At 37.4% G+C, this 13,738-nt stretch overlaps 1 protein-coding gene across 2 annotated transcripts in view; it reads right to left on the reverse strand.

Annotated features, from left to right (window-relative positions):
- Positions 1-945: 945 nt before the first annotated feature.
- Positions 946-13,738, reverse strand: part of LOC105380497 (aryl hydrocarbon receptor nuclear translocator-like protein 1) — a 52,967-nt gene continuing 40,174 nt past the window's right edge. For both annotated transcript variants that reach the window (XM_038122040.2, XM_048632639.1), the window contains 8 exons: positions 12,465-12,622; positions 10,725-10,915; positions 9,432-9,600; positions 7,732-7,963; positions 3,760-4,022; positions 2,730-3,324; positions 2,408-2,484; positions 946-2,084 (listed from right to left, as the gene is read on the reverse strand). In XM_038122040.2, coding sequence (XP_037977968.2) covers positions 2,001-2,084; positions 2,408-2,484; positions 2,730-3,324; positions 3,760-4,022; positions 7,732-7,963; positions 9,432-9,600; positions 10,725-10,915; positions 12,465-12,622 — 1,769 coding nt within the window. In that variant the 3' untranslated portion in view covers positions 946-2,000. The remainder of the gene's footprint in view (positions 2,085-2,407; positions 2,485-2,729; positions 3,325-3,759; positions 4,023-7,731; positions 7,964-9,431; positions 9,601-10,724; positions 10,916-12,464; positions 12,623-13,738) is intronic.

Here is a 13,738-nt window from a genome sequence, read left to right on the forward strand (position 1 = left end):
GTTAATGAAATCATTATGTATTTTAAGATGTCGAAAAGTGACTAGAGATCCAAAAGATTTTAAATACAAAATTTTATATTTTAAAATTAATTTTTGACTGTTTTATGTGTTAATGTTAAACTTATCAGTCTTTAGGATTAGAATACTATTAGAAGGAGTTAAAACCAATAAAAAAACATGGATTAGGCCAATAAAAGCAAAGCAAACACAGCATGGTGCAGGACTAATACCCAAATTTAGATACAACTTACATAAATTATATTTAAAATATGAATTCAAAACTGCAATTTGTACTTTTTCAGTTTTATTTTATATTTATTAATAAAACAAAAATATATGGTTTTGTACGAAATGGAACAGATCCTCGCTCAAGTTATAAAAATATTGGTTTGACTTTCATAAATACCTTTGGAATGTCTCGGATATTTAATAGTTTCAAAAAAAAGTAGGGATCGCATTTTTTCATAAGTATTAATAAACTTGTAAAATTTTGTTTAACATTTGATTGCCGACCTGTTGTAAATGATGTCTGATTTTAGTAGGTAGAAAAGATTAAAATTTTTTATTTTCGCAAGTATAATGCATCAAACCAATAATTTCATCGTTTACTGCATATGCAGAACCATAAATCCAATATTCATAGATTCATAGTAATATAAATTATTTTGATATTAATTATTTGTACTAATAGCCATGCCGATGCCTACATGTACCTACTTTAAAACTGGGATTTACTGTATATAATTACTGTAATAAATTAAATTATAAATCCAAAATAATATGTACTAACATTCCAGAGGGTTTTGTATAGTTAGCTATATATTTATTTAGATAGCTAATGATTTGATTTTATTTAATGATATTATAAAAGAGCCCTCCAAAATAAAAATTAAATGTTGTACGGGAATATTAATTTAACCAAGAATCAATATATACGAGTAGGTACTTAAATATATATATATATAGAGTACCTACCTCTAAATACAGAAAATATAATAATTATTATTCTATAACGAACATATTTTTTATGTCACTTGTATCTATTGTATAAAAAATAAGGTAGACAAAATTAGCATATACTATTCTTAACCAAACTCTTGCTGAAAACAACTACTTTACTAGTCGGTTAATAATAAAAAAACCTATTCACGGCTCAAAAATACATAAGTATTGGGTATATCAAAACTAGAAATTAAAACCAAAATGCACTAGTTTTGGGTTTTAAGTACCTACCTATTAATATTTACCAGTACAAAAAAACAATGATAATGACCCCAAAATGCCTACAGTAGTTAAACAAACTAAATATGATTCATCTTTTACAACGATAACACAATCTTAACGCTAAATTAAAAAAAGACCTCACTTTTATTCTAATGCGAAAGACTATGCTCAAAATATTGATAGAACTATTTTATTCTCTAAATCATATCATGTTATGAGTACAAACGAGATCCAAAATTAATTCACGGTACGTGAAAATGATAAAAGTAAAAAAGATGAAAATATCGCACTGAATAGAGTTCTAGGCCAACTTATTTCCCATAATAATAGATAGGTACCTCGAGAGGTACATAACAATAATATACGAATAGAAATATATGATATAATTACGAGATTGAAAAAAAAAACTACATTCTAAACTAGACCATCGTCAAATAGTCATTGGTGTATCATTCCCCACAGAAGCTTTCGAACCAATGACCTCAATGCTTACCCCAAAATCTCAAAGCTACGATTACGTAGACTACGTAGAGACACATGCATAAGATAGTAAATGATATATTATTTATGGTATATATGATTATAGAGCTACATATTAATGTAGACACAGAAAAAGATATATGTACCTATGGTTAATATTATAATCTCTGTAAACACATAAGTGTTTTAGAGAGTAACTCCACCCTTCGTCACAACTTTTGCCAAACATTCAAGAACTAAGTACTGCACCAATTTACCAAATTGGCTGGATGTTTCTCAATGTGTCGTGTGTTAGTTCAGAAAGTGGCTGCTCCGCCGACAGCTTCGTCCAAGGCCTGGTTGTCGATGTTCTCAAACAGCTCCTGGAAATCGGCCTCCAACTGAAACAGACAGAGACATAATCATTAACTAATTAATTATGACCACTGTATTAAAATTATGGTCATTATAATTAAAGTGATTGAAATGAAAGCTGTGATAAAGGTATGTTTTGAAAATTACAGACGGAAGTTAGAGCAAAATCTGACACATGTTAGACAAATAATTATTATACGCTAGCAGTTCCCGCGAGCTTCGCTTCGCCTTAAAAAGTGTTTCCGTGGAATTCCGCCATAAAAAAATAGCCTATGTTCTTTCTCAGGGTCTAGAATATACAAAATATACAAAATTTAAATAAACAAGTGGTTTCTTTGCTCGTACATACCAGTAACTCCGAAAAAGGGTCAATAGGTTCATTGTCGGGACCCCCAGCTTGCAATATGTTAAGAGCGCTGTCCAGTCCTGTAAAAATTAAAAACATTATAAGTATTTATTATGTTTATGTAATAATTAAATCTACGTGTAAGATTTGATTAGATCTTGAAGAGAAGAGGTTTTTAATCTAACAACGAGCTATTCAGCTGGAGTGATCGCAACTGGCTTTGATTCTGCTTCTCAAGACAAATACATATGGTATCGCATACCGTTCATTAAAAATTTAGTACCTATTTATATTCAATTGAAAAAAAGCTCACATAAATACATACCAGGATCATTCAGCAGCCCATCAATGCAGCTCATATCGAATTCTTCAACAGCCTTTTCTTGGATTTCCGGGAAAATCTCCTCAAAAGCGGTAGTCTCGCACATTTTCTTCTTGAATGTATTCCCGTCGTTCACATCATCATTCGGGCGCTTCATGGAGTAGCCCTGATGGCCGTACCCCATGCCACCCCCGCCTCCGTTCGGTGGAGCCGCGCGGAATATCTCATCACATATTTTCGGGACCAAGTCCTCATCAGCATTGAACGGGAATGGCGTGTCAGCCATGAATGCGGTTTCGAATGGGTCTTGGTTCTTCAGACCCATGTTTGCCTTGAACGCCCTGTTCTGTTTCGGCACTGGCTTGATGACAGGTGTCTCTTGGCCTTTCATTTGTTTCGGGCGTCCCGTGAGTTTTTCCTCTGGCACGAGCTCGGTGATCTTCCCGATGGAGCTGCAGATGCGGTCCGCCATGGGCGGCACGATCGACAGCGGGGTCTTGTTGCCGTCCCGCGGCGGCGGCGGCTTGGGGATACTGTTGACCAGATTCATGATCACCTCCTTTAGGGTCGCCGGGTCCTCCAGGGGTAAAGCGTTGGGCTGCAATTTAAAATAACATTTAATTTCACGGACCCTCATACCTAATATTAATATGTAATTTGATAGAGATAACTAGATTATGGAGGTAGCATATTGTTTTGTTTGTCAGGTATAACATGGCTATAGAGTCTCCACTATGTTATTGTATTTTTGACGTTTCTATATGTCTGGTAAGTAAAGTTGGTTTTCCTTTGCAGTCGTCAAATATGTATGGGATTTCAAATGTCTAAAAACCAATAATATAATGGACAGAGTATGGGTTCGATCAAACCGCTCTTATTCTCTGTTTAGAAATTTGCCCTCGTGGCTTTGACTGCTAGTGTAGCATGAATGATGCACATAACCAGCGCAAAATGCCCATCTTGGATTGAAAAAATCTTGATACAGTGCTGTAAAAAAAATAGTTATACATAATATTCATAAAAGAAAACTTACAAGCAACGGCTTCTGCGGCACTTGCTCCATGAGCGGCGCGATGCTCTCCTTGTACTTCTCCTTCATGAGCTTGATGAGGTGCTCGCCCTGTGCCTGGTCCACCAGCGTGTTGGAGCAGATGAAGGTCTTCACGGTGCCCAGCTGCTTGTCCACTTCCAGCACCCCGCGGGTCCTCAGGTAGATGAACTCGCCGTTCTTCGTCAGCAGGCGGTAGCACGACTCGCCCATCAACTTCGAGTTGTCGTAAACCGCCGAAGTCAGAGCTGAGGAGAATTGGGAAAATCGTAAGTTTGGGAACATCGGAGTCACACGAGTAGATATTTAAAAGATTACAAATAAATTATATTAGCAAAGATTTACAAAACAGTAACTTGAGTATTCGTAACTCCCAATTGGGACGGGGGAATTATAATATTGATCTATAATATGTGGGCTAGTAGGTTTCAAAACGACTGGACCGCTTTGATAGTTTTCTTTGTTTCACAGAAATTATTTGTCGAAGTCTTGAGAAGTAACCAATGCGGATTCAATTCGGTTGGACTGCGTTCAATAATGCTAAGTTAATGAAAGTTAATAAAGCCTTACCAAGCGCAAAACGTTGGTTATCCATAACACAACCCTAACAGAGGCAAGGTAGAATAATCGGCAAATGTAGAAAGTAATAAAAAATCACTGAAACGCCTTTCTTCGACTGCAACTTTCCTGCTACTGAACACCGAATGATTTATGAGTGCTGATGAATGATGATGCGCTGACCCACATCGCACCGCCAAGTACATCTAACGCTGCATTTTGTTTCAAAACAAATGTACTTGATCCGTTTATTTATTACGCGTAAATATAAAATTGACAACGTTTCTTTTAATATGGGTTCTTCTATTTCACTGACGACCGATTGTGAAATCATGATCTTTTGTTTTTCATGCTGTTTCTCCAATGCTTATTTGCAGGATATTATATACTTGAGTGTAATTGTTTACAGTTTCGTTACAATATTATGGCTACAACTTGATTTTAATTAGGTAAGGCATGCAAAATTTTTGACTGCTGCTGCTGTAAAAAACCTTTGTATCGATAGCTAAGGTTCCTACTACAGTTTTAAAAAATCTCGTTAGATTGATACAATTATGTTGTCGATAATATCTCATCAAATAGGTAAAAATACCATACATACCTACGTTACATTAACTCTATAAAAATACTAAAATGTAACTAGTTTTAACGCAGCGTGCAAACATCATAGGTACCTAATAAAACTACCTAAGTAAGCTCAACAAAGTAAGCAGAGAAACTATCACACAATCAATTAGCAAATTACATTAATAGTTGAAGAAGTGGAAATTCACCTCATTTCATATAAGTAAGTTGACATTATGTCATAGGATCACGTTATCTAAAATGTAAGTACTTTGTCTAGCACTAAGAGATAGCAAATAGAAACAGTCAACAATGTCGCTATGTTCGAGAAATGTGCAAACATTATATCTACATTGAAAGTGTACTAAATAGTCATATTGGTCATACAAAGATGTGACTAGGCATGCGTGTTCGATGAAAACCGGGTGACTAGGAAGCGACAACGGCACAGGAGTACATAGTTATTTTATATTGGCCTACATTGATTGTCGATTTTGAAGGCACAAATTTAATAATAAATAGGTGGCAAACTAAATCTCACATCTAAAATACGTAGAAAAGTTTTTCTAGACTTTGACAGTGGTACTAACCTAAAATTAAATTTGGTGCCTACAGAATCGCTAGGTTTACATTACATGTATCCGTGAGTACTGAATAAAATTTAAAGTAGTCTCCCCCTTACTATTGAATGTAGACTAAAGATAGTACTTACTGGTTTAGAACCGATTATAGACGTAGTCCGGAGTTTCCATACAAATCAGTAATCTAAAGCCCGGTTTAAACCAGAACAATCTTTTGTTTTTGCATCGCAACGGTTAGCACTTTACATGACAAAGAAATTCTTATTAAAACTTGGAGATGAAGATCTGATTTAAATCATCAAAGTAGTTCACCGACGAATGCAGTTTTGAAAGGAATGCTAAACTTGGAGTCTGCCTGTCTTTACGTAGCACGGACACACATTCGTCTATTTGAATAAAAATAAAACTTATTAGTAAGCTAGTGGTTGGAATTTAGGTAAGTCTTCCAAAAACCCGTAGGTATTTAAAAGGAGGTGACTCGCAATAATCTTCCTTATTTCTAAACAATTCATTGGTACATGGCTGGATTCGTTCGAATCCACGTCGGACCAAGACCTTAACCGTTACGCCGCCACGACTCTAAACCTTAGCCCTTTCGAACCTGAATGATACGAATGTGCGCTCGATTTTTTAGAAATTCTACTTTAGCGTTAAACTTATTTCACCGCGTGGAACCGAAACGCATCGTTTGTGCGTATCGTTGTAAATGCCTAAAAAAATTGTGGTTGATATTTGAAATCAGTTGGCCTGTGACAGGCGAAGAAATTGGCGGCGTTCCTTGAACCTGACAGCGAGCGTGTTTAGGAATTAATGTAATTTTGCTGTTTTAGCTAATTTTCTTCACATATTTTATGCTACATTGTAATATTACAGTCTTATCTTTGTTGTTAGCATAGTAAAGTTTGCACAACACAATGATTCCGTGATAATTTTTGTCCGACAAAACTGAAACGCACGAATGTGCGGTTCAGGTTCAAAATGTACAAATGCACAAAATTGCATGAGGTACTTTTTGTCATAATAATAGTACTTTTCGTTCCATGAACCAGTTCCATGGGGTCTCAGACATTTGGAAGGCGTTCATGGGCCAAATTATTATGTAGGGACCCGTTTGACAAAATTAATCTATATGAAATGTGACACCAACCGACGATATTCCCTGCTTAGACTATAGAAGAAAGCCCAAAGAAACCCCCCAGTTGGTGCAGGACTGTTCTAAGATATGGAGAAAATAAATAAAGGGTTATGGAATGGGTGCTAAATGGACTGGGTAACTGGGACTATGGAAGGACTATGGCTCCTGTCTGACCTATATATTTCGCACATGGATAAAAAGGCAGGGGGTGACTTGCACACACAGCCAATGAACCCCCCACCCCCCCAAAACAGTCGCTAGCACATTACAGTGGCGTAGCAGCAAGGGGGCAACATGACATGAGGTACTAAGGATGGAGGGGGATTCCACAGCTCTCAGAATAATCAAGTTATGGGTGAAGATATCTACAATACCTTACTGGGTAACATATCCTTCTTTGAGCATTTCTGTTCTAGAGAAACACCACTCAAACCAGCCAAGCAAGGGGTGGGAGATCCTGTTCCTCTTCAGTGTTCTGGACAACCAGTAAAGGCAAGCCAGAGACGAGGAACAGGGGTTCTCCGTAGAATCTGGTGGGTGGAGTCCCTAATGCCCAACAGCTGGCCAGAAGCTGCCCTGCTATTTTATGATTATCATTATTATTATTATTTTCAATGCATGCTGAAACTTAAGATATAAGCTAATAATGATTTATTTTTAGTATTGTACCTTAATATGCACTTCGCTTTCATATTTCACGCCTTAAATATGTTATTTATGTTTCGGAATTCAAAACTATATTATTATCATTAGAATTAAAAAAATAGTCAAAAAGCTAAGTTTTTTTAAAATTTTTATAATATTGTTGCAATGATTGATTTAAAAAAGTGTTTAATACATATTTTCTGTTTTTTATTTCAGTCAATTGAATAGGTATCCTAAGTAAAATATGGTAATGCACAATGGTGTTTTAGTGGTATTGAAACCCAGATAGCACGAACGTGCTATGGCTTTTCCGGGAAAACGGAAAATGCATGATTTTTTTTATAATTTTTCCCTAGCCCTTTAAGGCATAAAAGGCAATATTATGCTATTTTTTTTAACATATGATAGAAAAAAAAACTCAGGTTCGAAAGGGTTAGAAGAGACTTAGAACTTGTAATAAAACACAATACTCACTCTCCTTCAAAGCGACGAGCACGTAGCGAACCTCATCACGATGCATGAAGTTCATGGCATTCAGACCGAACACCTCGCGCTTCATGTAGCCCGTGATGAGCGAGATCTTCTGATCCGACTGGACAATCTCGCCATCGATGGAGTGGCGGGTGTGGTACTCCATCACGAAGGTTTCCAAGATGCGCTCGGAGCCGAAGGAGGCGGTGTATGGGCGCACCAGGCCGATGAACACCTGTTGCGACGGTTATTGGGTAAGATTAGATTAAGAATATACGAATTAGATGGAGTATCAGTGCAAAAGAAATGTCTCGATAAATAATACTAAACTTCTAATAATGAAGCCATTTCGGATAAGTTAACGTTCAGTTAGAATATTTGTGACCTTATTCATTAATACAATGGTTGTCTTAAAACAGCTTGACAGTATACAAAATCATCAGTTTTTTTATTTGTTATTATATGTGACACACCATCTGGTTCGTATTTTGTTAATCTAAGTTAAATACAGACGAATTGATAAACTCCTTTATTTTTGAAGTCGGTTAAAAGAAAAGTATTGTGGAATGGGATAGATAGACTAGCGGATTGTGGAAGAAGTAATTGATGAAGTAGAGTAGAGGATACCTAAACCTATTACCTATCACGTTTGTAGTGTGAGGTGCTAGGAAATTCTAAAAGAAATTAATTGTAGTCATAGGCTCATCACTGAATCTCATCAATGATGTAAATTTAAATATATATGTATGAAAAATTCTTGTTCTCTATGATTCTTTTAATGAATAAGTACGTAAAAAGAATCATCGTCATATTGGAGTAGATTAATCTAAATATCTACAATCATCAAAAATACATGTACCTACCTATCAATAGGCTTATTCTGAAAGTTATTTGCTGCCACGTGATGGATGCAAGATGTATACTTAAACTATGTCCTGTTTGTTAGTCGCAGTGATATACCAGTTTTATAGGTGGCTCTCATCTGAACTTGAACCTAGATAGTAATAATATGTCTTGGGCAACTTTGTCAGAACGCACCGATAACACCCCGGGTTCAGGTTACGCCGGTCAGAGGGTAAGTACCTACCTACATGCTCATGTTTACGACTCTCATTTGTCAAGCCACCTGCAATGCGACTAAGAAAGTAGGTAGGTGGTCGGTACCATTGCAGTTTCTTTTATCTGGGTTACTATACATGTGTGGACATCTCACACACGGCCATCCGAGCCCAAGCTCGGCAGAGCTTATAATATGACATAGGTATTTGTATACCTAGATCTGACAGATTTGTGACAGATCAGTGACACTGCTTAAGGATCGTGGATCAATAATAATATATGTGTCGGTGCGGTAGTGCCAAGGCAGCATGCAGCAGTGGTAAACTACCACCGAACTTTAGCAATTTAAGAATACTTAAGCAGCGTCGCTCGCCTATCAAACATCAGTCAGTTCTGTACAAGTTAAGTCAGAGTTAACAAGTGGGCGTTGCTTTAGCCCCAGTTTCACCATACTCTGTTAGATCATAACAAGGGATTATTTGTTGACTTTTGACAAATCTCTCAGATTTTAATATGGAGATCACGTATAATTTATGAAATTACAATGTAACAGGGATTTTAATGATCTAACATACTATGGTGAACCTGGGCATAATCATTATTAATTGCTAATGTATCAGTGGCGGTAACCCCACAATACTCACGATATCATTCCCACTAGCGCAGGGATTGTCTCCCCTCGCTCGCGCGCGGCGCACCATCTGGCAGCAGCGGGAGTAGCCGCGGCAGGCGCGGTCGGACTTGCGCAGGGACCCCTCCACCACACACTGCACGTACTGGGCCGGCTCCGAGCGCTGCGTCTGCTTCTTCAGCCTGGACAGAGGATGTAGAATAACCCCCTTATGAATAAAAAAGTTTAAGAACGTTCTGTCCCACTCTCTCTCAAAGAACAATTTGTTCTTTCTCCGAGAGGGACAAAACAGTTCATTAGCTAAAACGTTGTACTTATAACTTTTCTATTAAAAACGGGTCAGTGGAGGAATAACATCAAACTACAGTAGTTAAGTGAGTAATTTTGTGATTTTCTCATTGGAACTTTTTCATATCTCGTGAGTGTACGTGTATAATCGTAGAAGGCCAAATATGCTTTAGAGACAGGCTGAACGAATTTGTGGTCTGAAAATAGGCAGCAGAGACAGTGAAAAACACTAGAACAACAGTACTACACAGGTTTGTAGCCGTGGTACAAAACTATGATCTTACAGATTCCTCCAGATACCTTGGATGGAAATACTAATATCAATATAGTGGACTGTAAAGTATGTGCATGTGCACTAGGTGTAGGCAAATATGAATGGTATTTCCGGGAAAAAAAATAAGATGGAACTGAATTTATACCTTTGGAATACTCAGAAGGGAATTTTCTTGAAAACCTTTCAAAGTATTGGAACTCTACAATAGGTAGTTCAATAAACACGTTTATATGTTTTCGCATTGTGCGTGGTAGAAGTCTATTAATATTGAAACGACACGTTCAAGAAAAGTGTTGTGTTGTATCATGTAGGTATGCACTACAGGAACAGGAATAGATGTATCTACTCGTAATAGAATACAATACAACGTATGTAGGCACTCTATCTATATTTACTTTCCAATAAGAATACTATCGGAGACCGGATGCCACTGTTAGTCTAGTAAATTTGAATTGTAGGAAACTGATATAAATAACAATAAGTATCATTGCTTACAAAAGGTTTTCCGCTAATTTAAAATAATATACGTAATTTAATTTGTATAAAAACTGGTGAATGTCAAATATTACTCAATTCCCAAATATCGTCGGACTGAAGATTTTATACAATACACTGCTTTCAAACAGTCAACGCTACCGCCACTTGGCTTTGTATCAAACTGTCAGTTCAACGATATCGTGTCTTGTCGTTATCGTTTCAGTGTGAAACCATTAACCTAAATATTTTTTTCTTAGACCAACTTACCTGATGACGAACGTGCGGCGTTCGTTGGCCAGCGCCTGCTTGATCTTCGCCTTGGCCTCAGGGTCGTCGGGAACCAGTAGCTCCCCGTTCGGACCGAGGATGTTGGGCGTGGTCGGCATCAGCTGCTGCCTCAGGAACTCGCGGTCGTCAGGGTGGACCACGTTCATGATGGGGTGGCCGAGGAGTTCCAGCTGAGAAGCGGTGTTAGATTAGCAGTGCCCACCCACCCGGTTATTCTATACGTCGAGAGATTTCGTGCAATCAGCACTTTTAAAATAACCAGATAGACGCGTGGATCGCGCAGCAGCGCTCCAAAACTTCCATTTAGGTACTAAAGACATAATATTGTATATATAAGTGACATAATATATAAGTATTCTATTCTATTCTATTCTATTCTATAGAGTGACCCCCCGCTGGAGCCTGATTCCGCAGGCACAGGTAATCCCAAGTGTCGACATAGAGATATAGGTATCTAATTTAAATCTCATCTAAAATGACCGTTGCTAAAAGAGGGTTTCGAGGTAGCCATGTAGAATATCGCTTATTACCAACAACTAATTCCGATCCGATGTGATACCCTAGAAAATTCACCCTATAGGATGGATTCTGGGAAACGAATTTATTGAGGTGGGGTAAACTCGGCGACTAGTTATATGTTTCCCAGAATGCACCCACATTTTAATTGCAACAGATCGGAATAACAGCAGAAGTGAGAATAACTAGTACTTTAATAATTTTCACCCGAGATAAACGTTTTCTCGGCGATATCTCAATATTCTTTTCTTTCATTATCTTGTACCTTCGTAATTGAGTTCTTGGTAAATTGAACCTACTGGCATACTAGAAAGTAACGACAGCAGAAAATATAAAAAGCAGATGATGAACCAGCAAAGTTTTTTGGGACCAAATAGTGCTAGCAGAGCAACCAAATTTTCTTGCTGATTTTAAAGTACATAACATAGGTACGCACAATGCATGTTTACCAACGTCATCGTCAGCATGTTTTTGTATTTATTGAGTCCAAAGGATGTTTGAGCTTAGGTAAGTATATTTTATTGTTGTATACAAAACGGACGAAACAGCAATAATGTTGAAAAGTTTTAATACCTATCGTAAACAACTCAGTAATAACTATTCGAAAAACGTTTTTAAAAGTATATAACAATCGCCGACACTGAGCTTTTAATAAGCTTTTGTCAGTTGTCATGAACAATGGCCGGGGTATCCGGGGCGACTGCGGGGTAAAAGTTCAGCTTCCAGGGAAAATCGGCTTGCAGCTGTACCGACTATTACCTAACTGTTAAGCAGTTTGGCGAACTGTTCCATAAACTTTGGACATTTCAATTTCGTTTCAGTGAAATTTGGTCAATGCAGCTTGACAAACTTGTTCACACACACAAACACACACCTTGCTCTGAAAGCGCTTAATTAGAAGCCCTTGTTTCAAGGAATCAAAAAAAAAAGTTTTTATGAAAAAAATATGTGTCGCAAAGTACAAAAGAAAATGCTGTATATTTATATCATTTATCGTGTGGTTACCACCACAACGTATATCTGCCCCGGCCGGGGATCGAACCCGGGACCTTTGGAGTTAGTAATCTTAACGCAACCAGAATGCCCAGCACGCGGATCGCGAGCGTTTGCGACGCAAATCTCGATTAAGAGCGATTGCCACGCAAAACTTTTGTCATGTTGCGTCTTGCGCCCCGTGCTAGGCCGTCTGGTCTCAAAACTAACCTCAGTGTAGCCGATGTAGTCCTGCACATTCTGGGAGGCGACGACCACTAGCCCCTTGTAGGTGACGGTGAGGAGAAAGCCGTCCATAGCCTTCAGCAGCCCCAGCGCCGTCGCCCCGGAGATGTCCGGGGAAGACTGCCCGATGGAGTCTCCAAACACTATGTAACAATAGAAAATTATATGTAACCTACTGGTTGAGTGATTGCACGAGGAAAAAAATAATAAAAAAAATTGAACTGATTATTTCATAAAAAAGGTTAATTGGATAAATTAGTAATTCCCGGTTTAATCTTTACATATTTGAGAGTTTTATCCCTGGGAAGGTTGCCCTCATTTTACATAACTATGTGGTTATAATTAAGTGCCTAATCAATACAAATATAATATAATTAAAATTCTGGATGTGAATTATCTGCACAGGAGTGAGTATCTGCTAAGGGAGGGGTAACAAAAAAAAATCGAAAATCATTTCACTTGGTTGGTTGGGATAGATAGATAATTCTTTATTGCACACTAACACAGAAATTACAATAGTAAATGCACAACATAGACGGTGCAAATGGCGGCCTTATTACTAACAGTCATTTCTTCCACACTACCGCGGAGGAGAGATATAATACAAAAGGGATCTACCTACTAGGCTGATACAGACACATCCACATACACAGAGACGTTAAAAAGATGACACCTCTCTTTTTACGTCATTGGTTGAATGCAAGGACTCAGGACATGGGCCTCCTAGAAGACTGGAGGTTTGTTGCCTATCTCCATGCTAAGCTAATACCTGCTGCGGCTGGGATTCGAACCCGAGACCTTCAGAGTCACTGACCATAACAACTACGCAATCAGGTCATCGGTCATAATACTAAGGACAATAGTGATTAACATTATTAGGACTGTAAATAAAACTAAACGCCTTATTTTACTTTATTTGTATTTGTTAAAATATAAGTAGGTAAGTAACTGCAATAGTTTTTTGAATCAGATTTTGATGGCGAAGTAAAAATAAGTAGATTTGGCAAAATGTTGCAATAGTTCGATTTTCAAATATTTTATGAAACTCATGAATTTTATGGAATGACGCAGATAGATAAAGTCACCCCATTTTAAAATGCATATTCAAATAATAAACATCAATACATTATTTCCTGCATATTGCTTCATATTATAACAGTGTTTACTTAGCATATCAATAGTAGAAATAGGTAATTATGGCAAGCATTTATTTTATTTGATAATTATTTTTTGTGAAAACAATAGTTTTCAAAACAGTA

This window comes from Plutella xylostella, chromosome Z (genome assembly GCF_932276165.1).
Source record: "Plutella xylostella chromosome Z, ilPluXylo3.1, whole genome shotgun sequence".
Taxonomy (NCBI): domain Eukaryota; kingdom Metazoa; phylum Arthropoda; class Insecta; order Lepidoptera; family Plutellidae; genus Plutella; species Plutella xylostella.